The 18110-nt window shown below is 37.6% G+C and overlaps 2 protein-coding genes across 4 annotated transcripts; both read right to left on the reverse strand.

Moving 5' to 3' along the window:
* Window positions 1–624: 624 nt before the first annotated feature.
* On the reverse strand, window positions 625–15444 carry LOC122661208 (2-alkenal reductase (NADP(+)-dependent)-like). Of its 3 annotated transcripts, none has more exons than XM_043856548.1 (6): window positions 15440–15444; window positions 3884–4142; window positions 2897–3074; window positions 1546–1712; window positions 1321–1403; window positions 625–1038 (listed from the first exon to the last, which is right to left on the reverse strand). In XM_043856548.1, the coding sequence occupies exons 2-6, from the start codon at window positions 4115–4117 to the stop codon at window positions 660–662; spliced, it is 1041 nt and encodes a 346-aa protein (XP_043712483.1). In that variant the 5' UTR covers window positions 4118–4142; window positions 15440–15444; the 3' UTR covers window positions 625–659. The 3 variants fall into 3 exon arrangements, with proteins under 3 accessions (XP_043712483.1, XP_043712482.1, XP_043712484.1); XM_043856547.1 differs by lacking the exon at window positions 15440–15444 and adding an exon at window positions 8628–8642 and having other exon boundaries at window positions 3884–4138; XM_043856549.1 differs by lacking the exon at window positions 15440–15444 and adding an exon at window positions 5176–5186 and having other exon boundaries at window positions 3884–4124.
* A 1577-nt stretch (window positions 15445–17021) lies between these two features.
* LOC122661210 (protein IRX15-LIKE-like) lies at window positions 17022–18110 on the reverse strand. The gene is made up of 2 exons (XM_043856551.1): window positions 18057–18110; window positions 17022–17929 (listed from the first exon to the last, which is right to left on the reverse strand). Exon 2 carries the CDS (start codon window positions 17925–17927, stop codon window positions 17022–17024), a length of 906 nt encoding a protein of 301 aa, XP_043712486.1. The 5' UTR covers window positions 17928–17929; window positions 18057–18110.

Genomic DNA, 18110 nt, shown 5'->3' on the forward strand with positions numbered 1-18110 from the left:
CACATGCCAACACGTCGGAATGTGTGCTGGCGTGTGGATTAGAGCCCTATCTGCACAATGTGCACTGGAGAGGAGCCGGATGCTGTAATCGTGGACTAGATAGAAACCCCAATCTTCTATTAACCGTGTGGGAGATTGTTTTCCTCTGCCGCAACAATTATTTCTCAATGTTCTTTTAATAACTGATGTATATCTTCCTATTCTCTCCATAACTCTCATTCACAGATTGATGATGACAGTACTAATGGTGGTCTTCTGTTTTTCAAGCCTTTTGTTCTTTCACTTGAGTTGAAGAACAGAAAAAACACCAAATTTGTGTTTCTCAAACTCATGTTTTTTCATCCTGTCCGTGAGAATAAAACAATGAATCAGGTATGCCAAACGCATTTATGTTCTATATGCATTCCCACCGAACAGAAGAACAGCAGAAGTATTCTCGAGGAGTATTACCAAATCAGGCCTTAGTATTTAGGAAAGATATACCAATATCCAAACTTATATCTGATTACAATATGTCCACTCTTCAAATTCATTTCTATTTCAAAAGGATATTTCATTTCAGTATCCAAATTTGATTGGGTCACAAGTAAGGAGAAGGCATATATAGGTATAGAATTGAAGATTATTTTGTATAGATTTACTGAATGTAGAGTAGTCATTCACTCACGGGCAACTACAACCACCTGTTTTCCAACATTACGGCCTGTGAAGAGTCCAATCAGAGCTCCAGGTGCATTCTCAAGGCCTTCAACAATATCTTCTACATAAGCTATCTTACCTTCTTTGATGAGTGGTAGAATAAAATCAAGGAACTTGGGGTAAAGGTGACGGTAGTAATAAACTAAGAACCCTTCCATGCGAATCTGCTTACTGATAAGGCAGAACAAATTGTGAACACCCTCTGGCTTTTCAAGGTTGTACTGTGATATCATCCCACACGCAGCAATGCGACCACCAAATTTCATGTTGAGGAGGACTGCATCAAGCATCTTCCCACCCACATTTTCAAAGTAAATGTCTATACCTTCAGGAAAGTACCTGACAAGAAGATTGAAATTCTTAACTATAATCCTTTAATGAAAGCAAAGAAATCGAGAAATTGATGTGTCTCTGTAAACTTGAAGAGAAATCTGTTAGGTACTTGACTGATACGCCAAAAGCTCCAGAGCTGATGGAACATACTAGGTTGGCCTAATCTAACGCCCATACATTAGAGTGGGTCCCACTAAGCACATAACAAAAACTAACATTATAATTCATTAAATGACTTCAGCTTTGATATGATATTGAGATTTCTCTTGTAAAGATACTGAGACTGACCTTTGTAAAGCAGCATCCAAGTCATGCTCTTCTTTATAATTGAAAGCCTCATCAAATCCAAAGTTGTTCTTCAATAAATCAACCTTATTTTCAGCCCAAAAGAAACCGTTAGCAAGTTATCATTCTCTTTTCATTTCTTCTTCTTCTTCTTCGTATTATTACTATTTTGGGTAGGTCCTGGATCAAAAAAGCTCACAGAAAAATGTGATTTTGATGAAGACTCACCTTTTCTTTAGAACCAGCACTTCCAACCACATAACAACCTGTTATCTTTGCAAACTGTCCAACAAGTTGGCCAATTCCACCAGACGCTGCTGATATGAACACTTTTTCCCCTTTCTTTGGAGAACAGAGTTCATAAAAACCAGCATAAGCAGTTAAACCAGGCATCCCTATAAAGCAACGAAGGTACAGTAAGATGAAGTATTAGATACCTTAATAAGTGAAATCAGAGTTGGACACCTATGCAACTGTTGGGGTTTCATGTGGAAGTAATGTTTCCACATCTAATGTGAGTAGTCTGATGTGAAGACTTATAAGGACTTGACATGTCAGTCTCTCCTTAATGGCTATCTTTGAAGTGTGAGTTCTACTACGTCTCAATAGGCATTAGAGTTGGGACATGGCAACTTTGATGTGTCTCCGAGGATGGAGAAATTCCCTTGGGGTTCCCTCTTGCGTGAATGAGAAGATTGTTGGGGTCCCATGCGAAAGCAACGATTTCACTTTGAATGTGAGTAGCTTGACATGAAGACTTATAAAGACTTAGGCATCATCTCTGTTATACCCAAAATATATATAACCACCCAATAGGATCGTGCGACATCGTCAGGGGATGACAACCAGAGATCCGATGAGTCATACCCAAGATCCGGATCCATAAATAGAAAACCAAGTACGGTTTCAAGAGCCACGCAATCATCCATCCTCATATGGAAACTACTAAAGTAGAAGTTGAAAGAAATGAAATAAAGGATCTCGCTCCAAAAGAGACCTCTCTAAAAAATATTCTCACAAAGAATGGAAACTACCATACTAGGACTCTCACAAGAGCCGCCTACTCCTTGGCTAAACACTATATATACCCACGTATAACCCATTACAAACCATCTTCACTAATCTCAATTGTTGCTCAAAGAGATCTGACTTAGGCATCAGAGAGTCCCTCGTTGGTGAAAACCGGCTCTCTGGTGTCCATCATGTTCTCTTGTGCAGGTCCAAGCCCAAGAGAATCATTGGTGGAGATTTCTTGACGCAACAATCTCCTTAATGATTAATTTTAAAGGATGAGCTCTACTGACTCCCAACAACAACTTCAATGATTATGATTATACAAGCATCCCCTTTTTTTTTTGTGTAATTATAATATAGGTACCCTTTGACTAGAGTAATAGAAATGGATGCGCAGTCCAGATCGCTCATAAAGTTCTAAGTTGGTCATTCCTTTGCATATAGAGGAGCATTCCTTATTGTCCCATAATTGGGGAAAACACATCAGCAATGATCTTAAGAAGCTCTATTTTAGTTAACACCCACTAGTATGTATGCTTCATGAATTGAGATAAAAACAACTTACCAAGTGATCCTACATAGTAGGAAAGTGGTACATCTGTGTCTGTAATTTTATTCAGGTTGTCTGGCATTGTAAGCAGGCTGTACTCCTCCCATCCGGTCATCGCCCACACCAAGTCACCTTCCTTGAAGTTTGGATGATTAGAATCCAAAACTTTAGCCACACCAACTCCAGTTAAAGGCTGCATCAGAAAAGCAAGCTTAAACATAAAGTTACCAGGACAACAATGAGAATGGTCTAGATTCAACTGCTGCTAATTTGGTTAGGCAAAAGTGGTTTTAGACAAGTCCACCTAATAAACTTATCGACGTGGCATCATGATGTAGTAATTCTAACCGTTGGATTGATTGGTCTAAGGTTGGATTAGCCACATGTCAATTGGGTTGAAACTCGACAATTAGGCTAGGACATTAAGGTCTACCTATCCACAAAATTCCCGAACAAAGTTTTCCTTCAGCGCGCCTCAGTCTTACAAGGACTTGGTGAGTTTTCTGCAAGCTGAGAAAGAATGATTTTGCCATTTAAAGCAGTACAGGTCTTGAACCCTAGCTTGATTTGCTTCTACTCTGTACTTTACAGTTCTTCAGTATAATCATTGACTCTCATATGATTCGAATCAGAATTTATCAAAACCCTAGAAATTAAAGACATGAAAAAGGAAACAAAGATCTCCAGAGATCTGTAATTGTTTTTACAAACTGATCCTTGTTGTCATTAACCAACCACTGGAAGTTGGTCTATTCAAAGGAATTAGGTTTATTATTTTATTTATTTATGAGGGCATTGGAACAGAGGAGGAGAAGGAAGGAGGGTGAAACAGTAAGAACACAAAACCCCCTTGCAACTGAATAAATAAACACATAAACAAAAGGAATTAACACTGTTCATCATCATATTGTATTTGAGAAATGGAAAGTCAAAAAATTAAACAATTAATTCCATAAAAAGTTGAGAGGAACATCAAAGAAGGTGGAATCTAATGTATCTTACAGAACCAGGAGTGAAGGAAGGGACATAATTTGGCTTATCCAGCTTCGCCATACAGGATCTCATGTATGGATCACAAGATAAGTAGAGATTCTTCACAAGAATCGCATTAGATCCCTCTGGAACTTTCAACTTGATGGTTCCAGTACTCAAAACCATGTCTGTCTCTTTGGGAAAGCCTGTAATGTAGTCCTTGAAGATTATCTGTTTGTTACTAACCTCCTCTCCCTTCTCCATTTCTGATCTCTCTCTCTCTCTCTCTCTCTCTCTCTGCAAATGCAAAGAAATGAAACCCTGGTGAGCCCCTTTTAAGCTTCTGCCCTGTTTGCTTATCTGATTATGACCATGGAAAACGGAAATCTTGAGCTTTGTGGGGACATACGTGTGTGTGACCCTCCACTGTCCATGGATTCCTATAGTCTACCAACTCTCACTCTCTAAGTAAGGTGTAGCTCAAAGTTTCAGGGGAAAAAATTAAAGCCCTCATGTCAGAATTAGGAAGTTGGTGGTTGTACCGTTTCTGTGATTTTGGAGTTATTACTATGTCAAGGTATCAACAACTGCTGTATGGTCAAACTGAAAAATAAAAGGCTAAATTACACGTCACCTTCTGGTTTTCAAACGAAACTCAAATCGCCCTGAGTTTTGAAAATACTCATTCAGTTCCCTCTATAATAATGGTGTTAATCTGTTGTTAGTTATTGGTGTGAAATGACTATTTTACTCTTGTACTAAAACAGTAGAATTAAATTTACAATACTACCCTTCAAAATCTATGTTTGGAGTTAAGTGTAGTTCAGAGATTTAAATTTATTTAACTGACTGACATCATCACTTAACAGCATAAAACTAACGGTAGGGACTAATTTATCATATTAGGGTCTAATATGGGGGTGATTTGAGTTTCATTTGAAAATCAGGGGGTGACGTGTAATTTACCCAAAATAAAATATTTTTACCATTAATAAAAAAACATGTATGAATAGCATATTAAGAGAAGAATTAAGAAACATGTATGAATAGCATATTAAGAGAAGAAATTCTTTTATTCTGTTGTGGAGATGGTGGTGGCAATGAAGATGGAGGTGGAGGTGGTGGCGGCAGTAAAGTTGGTGGTGAAGTTGGAGGTATGAATAGCATATTAAGAAACAATTATGCATGCATGCTACACTAAATAAAAAGGGCATACCTAATGCACAAGGCTCCTAGCACTGCAAGGTTTGGGGAGGGTCATAATGTTCGCAGCCTTAACCCTGCTTTCGCAGAGAGATTGTTTCCAGACTCGAATCCATGACCACTTAATCACAATGGAGCAACCTTTATTGCTGCACCAAGGCCCGCCCTCTCTAGTCTAAGCTAATATTTACGGGGGGAAAAAAAAAGTCTAAGCTAATATTATATATTATACTCCAAAAAGTATGAATACTTTGCGAAGAGACTAAATATTATACTAGGCTTAGGGCTAGGCTGCATTTGGTACGTTTCTTTGGAATGTTTCTAATGTTCTTTTGTTCTTCAGGAACAATAAGAGAACGAAAACATGTTTGATACCATTGGTTTGTTTTTCTATTCTTGAAGAACAAATCGGACATCTAGAACTCAAAATTTGAGAAACAAACAAATAAAAATGAAACTATTTCTCTATTTCAAGAATACATTTGAAAGAAAAATTAAAAATGTTAAGGATTAGAGTCCTCTACAGTTGAGGTGCAAGGGGACTTGTGTGAAGATGAAGAACAGAGAATGAAGAGGTAGGTATGTTCTGTGGTTTGTCAGAACATAATTTACGGCTTGGAATTCTGTTCCGGGGCTGTTTCCATGTTTCCAACAGAGATAGGAGAAAATGAATAGGACAAGGAGAGGAGGAGGTAGATAAAAATACTGCTGGCTTAGACATACTCCAATGGAACAGATACATTAGCACATTAGCATCCATTCATTTCCTCAATAGACGATGGATGAACGGTTAATTTCTATCACTCCCTTATACTTGCCCTCTATTGCTCAAACTCCTCTACCCAAAACTTCCTTTCTGATCCTCCAAAATAGAAAACTTCTCTCTCTTTCTCTCTCATAGAAATTAACTTGCTTTAGGTTTTATATTTTTATGAATTCTCATGCAACAATGTAGTCTGGACATCCCAATTTATTTAGCAATATGTTGCTTCCTAGCTAGTGGGGATGTAGATTTTCCATTCAAATCATATGAAGCAACTATGTCCCTACCGAAGTCACATTTTTTCTCTCTTAAATAGATTGTGGGCAAAATATTTCATACACGGTCGTGCAAGCATGCACCGTCATATCCCCTCTCACAAAAAATAGAAAAAGTCATAAACCTCCCACCCATATTTAATGCCTCAAAACTTCCACCCTTTCACATGCACGGCTTACACAACCGTGTATGAAAACTTCCCCTAGATTTTGTTTGAAAAACAAGAAGAAAAAAAAAGAAGAAAATATAATAAGATAAAAATAATGATGACAATAATGATTAATTTATACATATTTCTCTCTTTTCTCGTTTTCAAAATCTTTATAAAATATTTCATCTATTGCATTTCAAACTTAGCCTTAGGTAGCAGTGGAGGCAAAAGATTCAAACCATTGATTTCCTTCTATATGTGTTTTAGGCTCTCTCTCTCTCTCTACATAAGGCTGACCAATAGGGGTCATAAGAGGGGAATGCATACTGGTTTTGGCGGGTAAAAATCCAATTTGGATCCTCTACTGCTGAGCTGCCTGGCAGGATCGTGCTGCCCAGACACGGTGTTGCGCACAATGTCCACCTTGCCCTAATGGAGGTAAGGCGGTCATTGCGCGTAGCACCGTGTCTGGGCAGCATGGTCCTACCGGGCAACTCGATAATAAAGAATTTGGATCCGTAAATGTCAGGGGTAGGTTGATTTTACAGAGAACGAGCCATTCCTTGCAAAGGTCCAAATCCAATTATCTTGAATATCTACAAAGGGTAAAAGGAGTCTAAATAATGGACATAATTTAGGAAATGAAAATAGTTTATGAAAAATGCTAAGATCTCATTCTTTAGTTGGTAGATAAATGAGGCTAGACCAAATCCAAGTATGGGTCAATAAGAGGGTTGGACACGCACCCATCGGGTAAAGTGGGCAGCCATGGATCCAAATAGATATGGTAGGAGATCCCATTGCCATTTTGCGAGTCAGCATTCTCTTTGAGAGAACGTGGCCCCTACATGCATGTGGAGGCCAATGAGAGAATGCATGTTGACATTATGGGGAGAGGGCAATCATCTCCCTCCTCTGGGGTCTGGGTGTTGACAATACACTCTCCATAGAAAACTTTTCTACAAAAGAAATGTTGATATTAATAAATAGGGGCGCTGTTCTCTGTGTCATAGCACAGGCTGCGCCCAGGCACATGGGGGTGGGTGCAATGACCACCCTGCCTCCCTGAGTGGCAGGTCCATGTGCCTGGATGCAGCCTACGTTGCAACACAAAGAACATTCTCCCTAATAAGTATTGGAACATGCAATATTTTTAGTAATTAGTAAGATTGAAACAAACATGCAAATTACATATTGTTTAAGCAAAGAAATATTAGTTAAATATGAGAAATCTTTCTTTTTCACCGTACAAAATATTTCGTGAATTGTAATTCAAGTAAAACTATAAATTATTTCTTGTCTTGTAAGGTGGTGGGTACCACAAGAGCCATTGTGCAAAGCACAACGATCACTTTATGTTTACACCTACCACGTGGTAGCTTCTCTGACACTCAAATTTGTTAAAGGGCCCCACCGTCCTTAGAAACAAAGTTTCAAAAATAATTGAAAGGGAAGAAATGGAGGGCAAGATGGATTGCATATTTGAAAATGGCAATAGAAAGGTCCAACAAATGGCTGACTATATGGTTAAATTAGACCACAAGATTTGACAAGACAAAGATAAGATGAGCGATGGGTGTCAAACAATTGGTCAGTCCGGTTGGATTGATGGATTTATTGTATGGTATCAGATCGGGTATCAGTCATCTCAAAAATTGATATAATACCTATGTGAATCGGAGTCCAATTTAGGTCCTTGTACAAGGATACTCCAAAACAGACCTAAGTACCATCCATATGGAAATTACTGCCCCCTCTAAATGAAAAAAAAAAAAGAAAAAGAAAAGAATGCGAACATCATACGTGAATATGTAGTTCTTAAAAGACAGATATAATGCCAACATCCTTGAAGAGTCAAGGATGAATGTACACTATTTTGTTGAAAGGACATCTTATTTTGATAGCTACATATTTTTGGGAACTAACAATTTTTTGAAGACAACTTTTTAATCGTGCTCAGGGGTTCCATCATTCTTCACAACTGGGTTATAAGATCAATAAGATTTGATGCTGCAACAAGGACATTCTTGGTATGATTCCATCTCCAACTACAACGGTGTGGCCTTGGAGTCTGATTCCCTTTTTGATGAAAGTAACAAAATCAAGTTCAGGCATTCTCATTAATTACCACCACAAAGAATGCTTCTATTTTTTACCTCACTAAATTTTTAACTAGACATGTAATTGAATTTTTGTATGATAACATTGTAGAGATTCTCTCTTCCAAGAGGTTTTATTCAATAAATTATCTTTTTACCCAAAAAAAAGGTCACTCTTTCTCCCATAGGAATGTTACCATTTGCCACACTTGTGCTCACGGATTGTGTATTTGTGTGGATAATCTATCAAAGCCAAAATCTGTTACGCACACTCCACTGCACAACTCTCTCTCTCTCTCTCTCTCTCTCTCCATACAGGCTAAAGGGGGTGTTAACCGGTCAGGCTCAGTCGGGCCTTACCAATTCCCCCTGCACTGTGACCGTCTGTTTAACTAATCAAACTTACATTGGGCAGACATGGTACTCTGTATAATCGGTTGGTCGATTTTTCGAACTTTAATCAGGTTACCTATAATCGGGCTAAACGGGCCTTAGACGTCAACCAATGTTTAATTCATTGGCCCATTACACTGAAAATCATTGGCTTATTAATGGGCCTAATGGATCGAATGGTTAAACTATGCACTTGAACAATCTGGCTATCTTGAAAGGTTTCTTGGCCAAGTTGGGCTTTGGCCAAGTTGGGCTTTCTGATTACATTTTACCTTTGTCCCAATGTCCCTACAGGTGGATCCAATCAGATCAGTATCGGAATCGATCTCGGATGATACCAATCTGATTCGGTCAATTTTCCCGATACCGAGATTATGAACCTTGGACCCAACCGTGGAAGTGTTGAAGACTCTTTGAAGGGAGAAGAGCCTTCAAGTGTCAGCTTAAGTGACAACTTAGAGCGTTCTTTCTCCATTCTTTCTGCCTTTGCAATCCCCTATCATGGCCGTCTCTAGGCCTTCATTGCTTCAATGGTCCGGATCTCTTTATCCTTCTACTCCATTGAATTGCATCTGTTGCAGTTGAAGTGGTAAGATCTTAACTTCTGATATTCTCTTACCATAAAATAAAAAAAACTTCTGATATTCCATGAAATGTTAAATTAATTTCTCCTTTTCCTTTTTTCTTTCTATTTTCTCTTACCCTCTCTTCTATTAATGTGTACCAAGTCTATCAAAAATTTCCTCTTATTTATTTTTGCAATCAACATGATGAATCATTGAATACGAAACCACAATCAATAGATCAAGAAGAAACTCATATTGGATCTATATCGTTTGAAGGAGATGATCTTCGTGCACTCTTATTTGCTCTCTTCTCTATGATGGCTAAGGTTAGCAATTAATGAGCATTATTACCGATTTATAAATTGAGAACAAGAACCAGCCCTGTAATTAAAAACAATTATTGTCTCTTCTATAATAAGACATAATTGTAAATAAAATCACGCATAAATATTACTTTACACTATAGGACGGTTAACTGAATAAGTCCATTACCCATTAAAAAGGCCACATTTTGTATTGGATTTCATCTGACCAAGCTTATCAGTCAACACCCTTCCACTAATTTATCCATACACAGTGATTGGACTAATAAGCCAACTACATGAGAAAACATCACACATGAGGGAATGTGGAACGTGATGTGCTTGATGAAATTGCATTTCTCCTAGCACTTCTGGCAATAAAGATGTCTACTTACCCATGCTTTGCTAGGTGTGTCAGTTGATTCGGTTTTGATCATTCGGTTCGGTTTTAGTTCGGTTCCATGAAGTGATAGTGTGATCCAAATCCAAACTGAGAATCGTCTCGGTTCTATAATTAAATCCAAATCTGAACTTACTCGGTTCGGTTCGGTTACGGTTTCAATTCGGGTATTGATATGGTTTTAATTCAGTTATACACCTCGGTTCCTATTCGGTTTGCTAAAACGGTTATACTATTTGGCTTTAAATTCCTAGCAACATCTGCTACTAAAAGTCTTACAAATGCCCATCTTGTATTTTTGAGTCTTACATTTTTAAATGCACAGTTTGTAAATCCATTTAATTCAAAAATTATAAAAGGTTGGAACTTGGAACTTGGGACTGGGGAAAGATGAAGAATCGTAGAGAATATAGATAGTAAAACCTTTTAAAAATTATAAAAGGTTGGAACTTGGAACTTGAAACTTGGAACTTTAGAAGGTAAAGAGTCTCCTGCGACAAAGGAATGAAGGAATAAAGCATTAAAGCCTAAAGCCTAAAGGTCAACTGTCAAACGCAAAGTTGTAAAACTAAATAAACTAGGCATTTAGGTTCGGCCATTCGGTTAGAACCGATGGTTCCTACGTCAAAACCGTATCTGAATAGAACCGAACTAAAATCTTGCTTGATCGATCCGAATCCGAACCAAATTAATTCGGTCCGGTTCGATTCAGTTAATTCAGCTCGATTTTGGATTTGGTATCGATTCCGATTACATTTTGACACCCTTATGCTTTGCCAATACGACATCTTCCATCTTTGTAATATGGTAGAGCTTATGTTGAAGTTTTCTTCTTGTTTCCCTTGGGCCTGAACCGTAAACTCGGACAAGTTCAAGGGTTTCTTCGTCAGAACAAAAAAAAAATTATGTATATTCTAATAGAAATTAGATTTCCTATCCAAATATATCATTACTAGGGATTTTGGTTCATGGGACGAAATTTTGCTGCTACCTAGGTTGCAGGAATGTTCTTGCTACCAGGTTCATAGTCAAAGAAACTGAATCTAAAAGGATATTTTAGAAAATACAAAAACCCTGGAGGGTATTTGTGAATCCAAAGGGGAAATGAATTATTCCGTTTTAGCAGCAGAAAAAAATTCTGGTTCATGGGCATAGGAAACTTTGGAATTGGGGGGCTATAAAAAAAAATGTGTTCTAAGATATGTTTGGACTGTGAGGCTCACAAGTATGTGATGTCTGTATTTTTGTAAATAAAATCTAAAAAAAAAAAGATATCATTATTTCAGTAAAGATCACCTGGTATAGCCGTGTAGGACACAAGTCGGTGGTAATTCTAATGTGAAAACCACGACTCTCGGATGACAAGAGAGGATATCGCACAACAGTACGGGTATGTTCAGCCATTTGTAAATAGAAGGTGTTTTAGGACCCTATGATGATGGCTGAACCTATCATGTGCAGTCAAGGAAACATTTATCCAATATGGTATATCTGTTTTTTCATTAATTTCTTGAAATATATCAATAATAGTGTTTAAATAAAATCATTCAAATTGGTTGGTTGCATTTTGTTGTCTATTGGATAAAAGGAAGATTCATTGAAGGATAGTATGTGTAAAGCCTAAAGCTTCATAATATTTGTGAATATGAAGCGTTAGGCTTTACACATACTATCCTTCAATGAATCTTCCTTTTATCCAATAGACAACATAATGCAACCAACCAATTTAAATGATTTTATTTAAAAACTATTACACAAATATTATGAAGCTATAGAGTGAAATTTGACCAATTTGTCATACACATAATAGACAGGACATCTAAAATACCATTCATAGCCCGTGAAATACAATGAAATGATATAGAATCAAAAGAAGAGGATAGTCGCTTAATATCTGAAAAAAAAAATTATAGAAAAATCATAGGGTGGAATTTGGTTCTGGTCATAGATAAGCCGATCACCTCCTTGCAATCCAATACCATCTGAAGTTTAATGAAACCAGCAGCCACAGCTTCTATAAGAGCACATCGAATTTCAACAGCTTCACCTTGAAACCCCATCTAAGTTAAGATATTGTAATCCATGAATCCAACCCATAACCCGATTTCATATAATTCAGCCATTGTAGCACTCCTGCACCAAACCCACATTTTTGGAAGTAGTAATGATGATGGCAAGAAAGAGACCAATATAGTGCTTCCCATCTCCCCCACCCCAATTGGGCATTATCAGCCATCGTTGTATTCCACCTAACACTATTCACATTGACAAATGGTGGTCTAATGGTTTTTTGAGTTCTTTTAATGACAAAAAATAACATTTTGGCTATGCTTTGAGCATGCTCATTATCACTTTGGCATGAAATATGTTGAAATTGAAATTGTTAAATACCTCTTCAGTCATTCCAAGATTTCTATTCAAATTATCTTCAATTTCTCTGAAATTATGTGTAAAAATCATACCAAACAGTCTACAAAATTGAAATAGCTCCTCAAAATTGAAATAGTAATCATACCAAAGAGGCTTCAACTCTACATAAGCAATTCCCATAGTCACAATCATAACAATTGAAGAGCAAATGAACTTGTAATGAGATGTGGAATTAAAAGAAATGTTGAGATAATCTATATCTCTAACGATGTGATAGAATGACTATTTATATGTTAGATTACTGATGTAGATAGTCAACAATGTTTGGTGCAATTTAAGCCAATTTACATGCTCGCTAAGGAAGGAATAACTTTAACCTAATACATGATTTCGATTCAGGGGATTACGATCTCAAAACCGAACTGAACCGAACCAAAAACTTTGACCTAACACTTTCATATTCAGAGACCAAGGGAGGACACTCACAATAATAGACAGATATAAGGTGAGATCGGAGAGAGGATTTTTTAGCTCAAAAAACTACTATCATGTATCATTAAAACAATGTACTTATAATTATTGCATTAGGCTAAAATTTCTTCTAAGTTTGGTATGTTTTATAGGTTGATAATATATTCCAAGAAATCATACCAAACACAGCCTTAGCCTCCAACCCATGATGCTTAAACATCTAGACCCATTATTTATTTAAGGTATTTTTGTGATCTCATCTTTTCTACTTCAATATGTTATGGGTCTTAGGCACCCTTCCACACCTTTTGAAGATTTCAACTCTAAATCGTGGTTAAAGAGAATGAACTACATACATCTATACTTTGAAAAAGTTTGAAATTATATAGTGAATTTTTTTATATTAATTAAGGTTGTGTTTGGTATGATTTCTTGGAATGCTTTCTAGGAATGCATCCCAAACACAGTCATCAACATATGAATATAAGTGACCTGGACTGGGACTTACTCATACCCACAAAGAAATAGCTGGACTGGGCCAAACGGATGTCCATGTTAACTAATGGGGCTTGGATAGATGTCTGATTTGGACTAAATAGTTGATCTGAGCCCATCAGCATGAGGTAAAGTCCATCCAACCAGCTTGCAATCTGTTCTCTTGGACCTTGTTGGCAATGGACCAACAACTACAAAGGATAGTGTTTAATTGTTAACAGAGCTCTCATGTTATGGTTCAAAAACAAGGAGTAGAGAATCGATGGGCCAATAATAATTAAACCCGATTCTTTATATACTAATTAAGACCGGCGGGAAGCACCTCTTGATGTCATGGTTCGTAATCTTGGTTTGGATCGGATCGGTATCTGCCATGACCGATCCGTCAAGGTATTCCTGGATCGTTCCTTGGATCGGCTGATTTGATCCAATACTTGCTATTTTTTTGGGGGGTTTTTTGCCCGATATTTTGGTTATTTTGATCCCCCCCTTTTTCTTTTTTTTAAATTTTTGACCAATCTGTATCAATTTTTAATATTTTATTAATGCTTTTTACCGATCCAAGCCGGTTTGATCGATCCGGATTGGTATTGGCCATGACCGATCCAGAGTCCGATAACTGGATTTTGAACCTTGCTTGATCCAAGGAGAGGTCATTGGTTCGGTATCCCCTTCCCCATCAATCGGATGTTAGATATCCTTATTCCACCTCCTCCCACAAGGCCACACCCCTTGGCCACCCTCTCCTATTGGAGAGACACCACCCTGGTCACACTGTTGGGCTGTCACCCCTAGTAACCTATGGGCCCTCGTTAGAATCTAAATAAACAAATAAATAAAGGAAGAAATAACGTTACCTGGGTGCGTATGGTGTGCTGCTCATGCACCTAGATACAAGAGTGGGAGAAATAACCGCCATGCCCCATGAAAAGGCAAAATTTTCTAAGAACACAATGATCATTTGGTCTGTCCCTGTGTCTGGGTGCATTGGCAGAGTACCATACGCTCCCATGTAACGTTCTCTTCCTCATAAATAAATAAGACTTGATTTTATATTAAAAAAAAAAAAAAAAAAAAAAAAAAGTAAGACAAGGTTAGGCTGAATCATGAAGTTTTGAATTTGAATTTTGTAATGGGTGAAACCTACAAGTCAGAAGGAAAGGGTTTGAGGTGGAAGGAGATGACTTGTCTCTATGTGAATATATATGTGGTCTATAAAGACACATAAAACGTGTCCAAGGGTGAAACTTTAGAAGGTCGAAATTGACAACTTTGACTGTTTACCAAAACAAAATTGACAGCTTGATTTTTCCTTATTCCTTCCTTCCATCTTTTCCTTGTTTGACTATCCATCCCAAATAGGATAAAATAAATAGAATTTCATTGTCTCACGTTTAATCCTCCATCCCAAACACGTGAAAATAGATAGACTGTGTTTATTTGACATGAAAAGAAAGTAAATTAAAAAATTGGAATAATTTTGTGTGTTTTTCTTGTTTTTCAATTTATTTATTTATTTTTTCTGGATGTGTAGAATTCTTTCTATTAACCTAGTAAATATGCCAGCTCCTATACTAGTGCAAGTTCAAGATTGAGATTTTGATTTCATAAGTACCCTTATTTGTAAGATTTTCATTTTCTTAAGGGCAATGCACCACACTTAAGAATTCAATCGTAAAAATATGCTGTGACATTTTTTATGCTTTCAAATGTTGGGTGGACGGTTAGATTCTTAGGTTTGGTGCACTGGGCACTGCACCATACTTGAGAGGATAAATTTCTCTCATTTTTATGTTTCTATATGGTGTACCTATGTGGATTTCTGTCTCATAATAAGAATGGTTTTAAGAATGACTCATTTTTTCTTAGAATTTTTTACTTTTCATGTCTATCTTAATCAAACAATTAGAGTTTTTTTTTTCCATTTTTTTCTTTTTTTTTCTATACATTTCTTGACAAAAACAAACATAGCCTCTCATCACATTCCTTGATTCCCTTCATAAAGATCATGCCATTTTATCAGTCAATCCGATCAAATCGAAATAGAAGGAATCGGCAAATTGTTACCTCGATTCTGATTGTACCTAATTTTTAAACCCCTCTTTTGAATTGGTCATGAATGTAATTAGATCTTCATTTTAACTCTTTCATCTCTCTTATTTTTGGTAAATAAAATGGTGAAAAATCAGTGAAATTTAGTTCTTAAAGCAAGATCTATAAGAATTTTAAATGAAAAACTCAAAAAAAAAAAAGAAATGGTTTTCTTCTCTGGCACTATGCATAGTGGATTATAACACTTCACTATTTGCCATATGACAATACATTGGTTAGTTCATGTGATAGAGGACAAGACATATCTCATTGGTAATTTCAGATTAAAATGAGTAGAGAAAGTTACAAAAGATGTCATTTTGTATTTTATATTCATCTTTATTTGATGACACTTAATTTAGAAATTATAATAAAATTTTGAATCAGATTTTTAACAGTTTTCTTTACTTTTGAGTAAAATTTAACCATGAGTCCTCTATCACATAGACTTTATTTTTTTTTTTTGGTTTATCCTAATGAAGGACCCATAGGCCAACTAGAACTACAAAGGGAAGCCTTAGACAAACCAACAAAGACTACAACTACCAAGGGGGAGGGGGAAAGGTTTAATGGCACAAATGTGGCTAGGAGAATCAAATCCAAGGGTATCAAAGTGAAATTGAACCAATCAAATTGGTCCGACTGATTGAGTCTAATCCAAACCAAACCGAGGCCTTATCGGATTGACTTCGCTTGCAGGTTAGCACCACTCGATTCGATTTGGATCAGACTCAATCAGCCGGGCTGAATCCGAACCAAACACTGAAACCGACCCTCAAACCCTACAAACCATACCTAATCCCTACACAAAACCAATCTAACCCGATTTTCAAACAAACCAAACCAAATTGAAACCGATAAGACAGACCAAACCAAAACTAAAAAATCCTTATTGATTCGATTTCAATTTCTCTAAAACTCACACCGAAACCAAAAAAAATAAAACCCAACCGCCCAATTGGCATCTTTAACATAGATTATTCAAGTACTATCAAGGAAATAGGAGTGATGCACTGATGCAAGGAAATTTTATATAAATTTGGCCACCCTAAATCTGCTGCAAACGATCTTCTCTCAGATCTCTCTTTCTCATTTCGTACAAGCTGTAGGTCATAGACTATTAGATAGTCCTCTACTTCTTCTTATCCTTCTGCTTTTCCCACCGACATAAAGACACACACCTCCCTCTTTCCCTGTAGTTCCGAGTCACAATCCCCAACTTTTAAATCGAAAGTGCCAAAATAAAGCCTCTACGTCACGTGATCTCATTAAAGAGATGGTCAGTCTCAGTCCCTCACTTATCATATATCACCCCCTTCCACCCTTCTTATTTACTTCCTTCACCCTTCCGTTACCGACACGCAATTTGTCTCCAAGGAACAAACTCTTGTTCAAATTTCACTTTCAAACCCCTCTTATCATAGAAAACTTATGACACAATTAAAGCAACACCTTTCACTATGCAAATATGTATAATGGGGAAAAAAAATTGAAAAAACAACCCAAAAAAGGGTCAAAAACGGAAAAGAGGAAATTTAAATTTACAGTAGAAAGGAAAATTCTATCTGGTGCTTCAACCATAATCGGCTCATGATGATGTACGGTTACGACAGAATTCCGAAGCGGCGCCACCGTCCATTCGTTCGACCACGAAATGGGCGAGCAGGTCTTTTGACTCCACCAGGTTCTCCTTACAGAGAAACTCTTCACTGCAAACCCTCTCTACTTCTCTTTGGAAATCATGAACGAAAACATCTGTTTTGGCATCTCCACCTTTCTTGCTTCTCGCCAGAACACCGGCGGTGAAGATCGCCGACATTCTCCCCGGCGCCGACGGATAATACCCTCTTGGCCCATCCACTAAGATGACATCCCAAGCCACATCGTATAAGTGGTTGGGGAGATCGTTAATCCCAAGTTTGCAGTCGGAGAAGAGTAGATTCTGAACAGGTCTGCACTCGTTCCGAAGCTGTTCTCTTGCAGAGTTGATGAGTTCCGTCATCTGGCTCACCTGGGTTGTATACGATACATCGTACGCTTCCATGTCAGGGTGCTTTTCTTCGAAATAAGCGATGTAGTATTCATTCTCATCGAGGAACACTGTGCGGCCATTGTGATTTAGGGCTTTCCAGAGCTGGAACTCATGGGTTAGACCGAATACTAAGAAATTGCAGGGAGTGGAAGGGCAGTTGTGGAGTGCTTCGGCGATGGATTTGAGTTCCGAAGCGGTCATTTTTCCGGTGGTGTTCGAGTTCGTAGCATAGTGGAGGAGGGCGTCTGCGATTGTTGTGGGTAGCCTGCTTTGGACATTAGTGCCAGCTACAGGGGAGGAGGAGGAGGAGGAGATGGAATCCCTAGTGTTGATCAGGGTTAGAAGGAATGCGAATGTGAAGAAAGTAACGAAAGCGAGAATCCATACACGGTGAGAGCCTGCTTGCTTGTGGAGCGAAGGGTGGAGGATGAGCAGCTTTGTGTTGTTGGTAGTGTTCTTCATCCCTGACTAATTCAAATTTCAAAACCAGAATTGCTGAGTTTGGGGTTTTTTTTTTTTGAAAGGGTACAAATTTAAATCCACTTTTAAGAATAATGAATTAAAAGAGGAGATCAAGGTATAGAATCAAACCTAAACAGTAATGGCGTCGAACCCAGAGGTGGAACAGAGAGGCCACAGAACAGA

The sequence above is a fragment of the Telopea speciosissima genome, chromosome 5 (assembly GCF_018873765.1).
Source record: "Telopea speciosissima isolate NSW1024214 ecotype Mountain lineage chromosome 5, Tspe_v1, whole genome shotgun sequence".
Taxonomy (NCBI): Eukaryota; Viridiplantae; Streptophyta; class Magnoliopsida; order Proteales; family Proteaceae; genus Telopea; species Telopea speciosissima.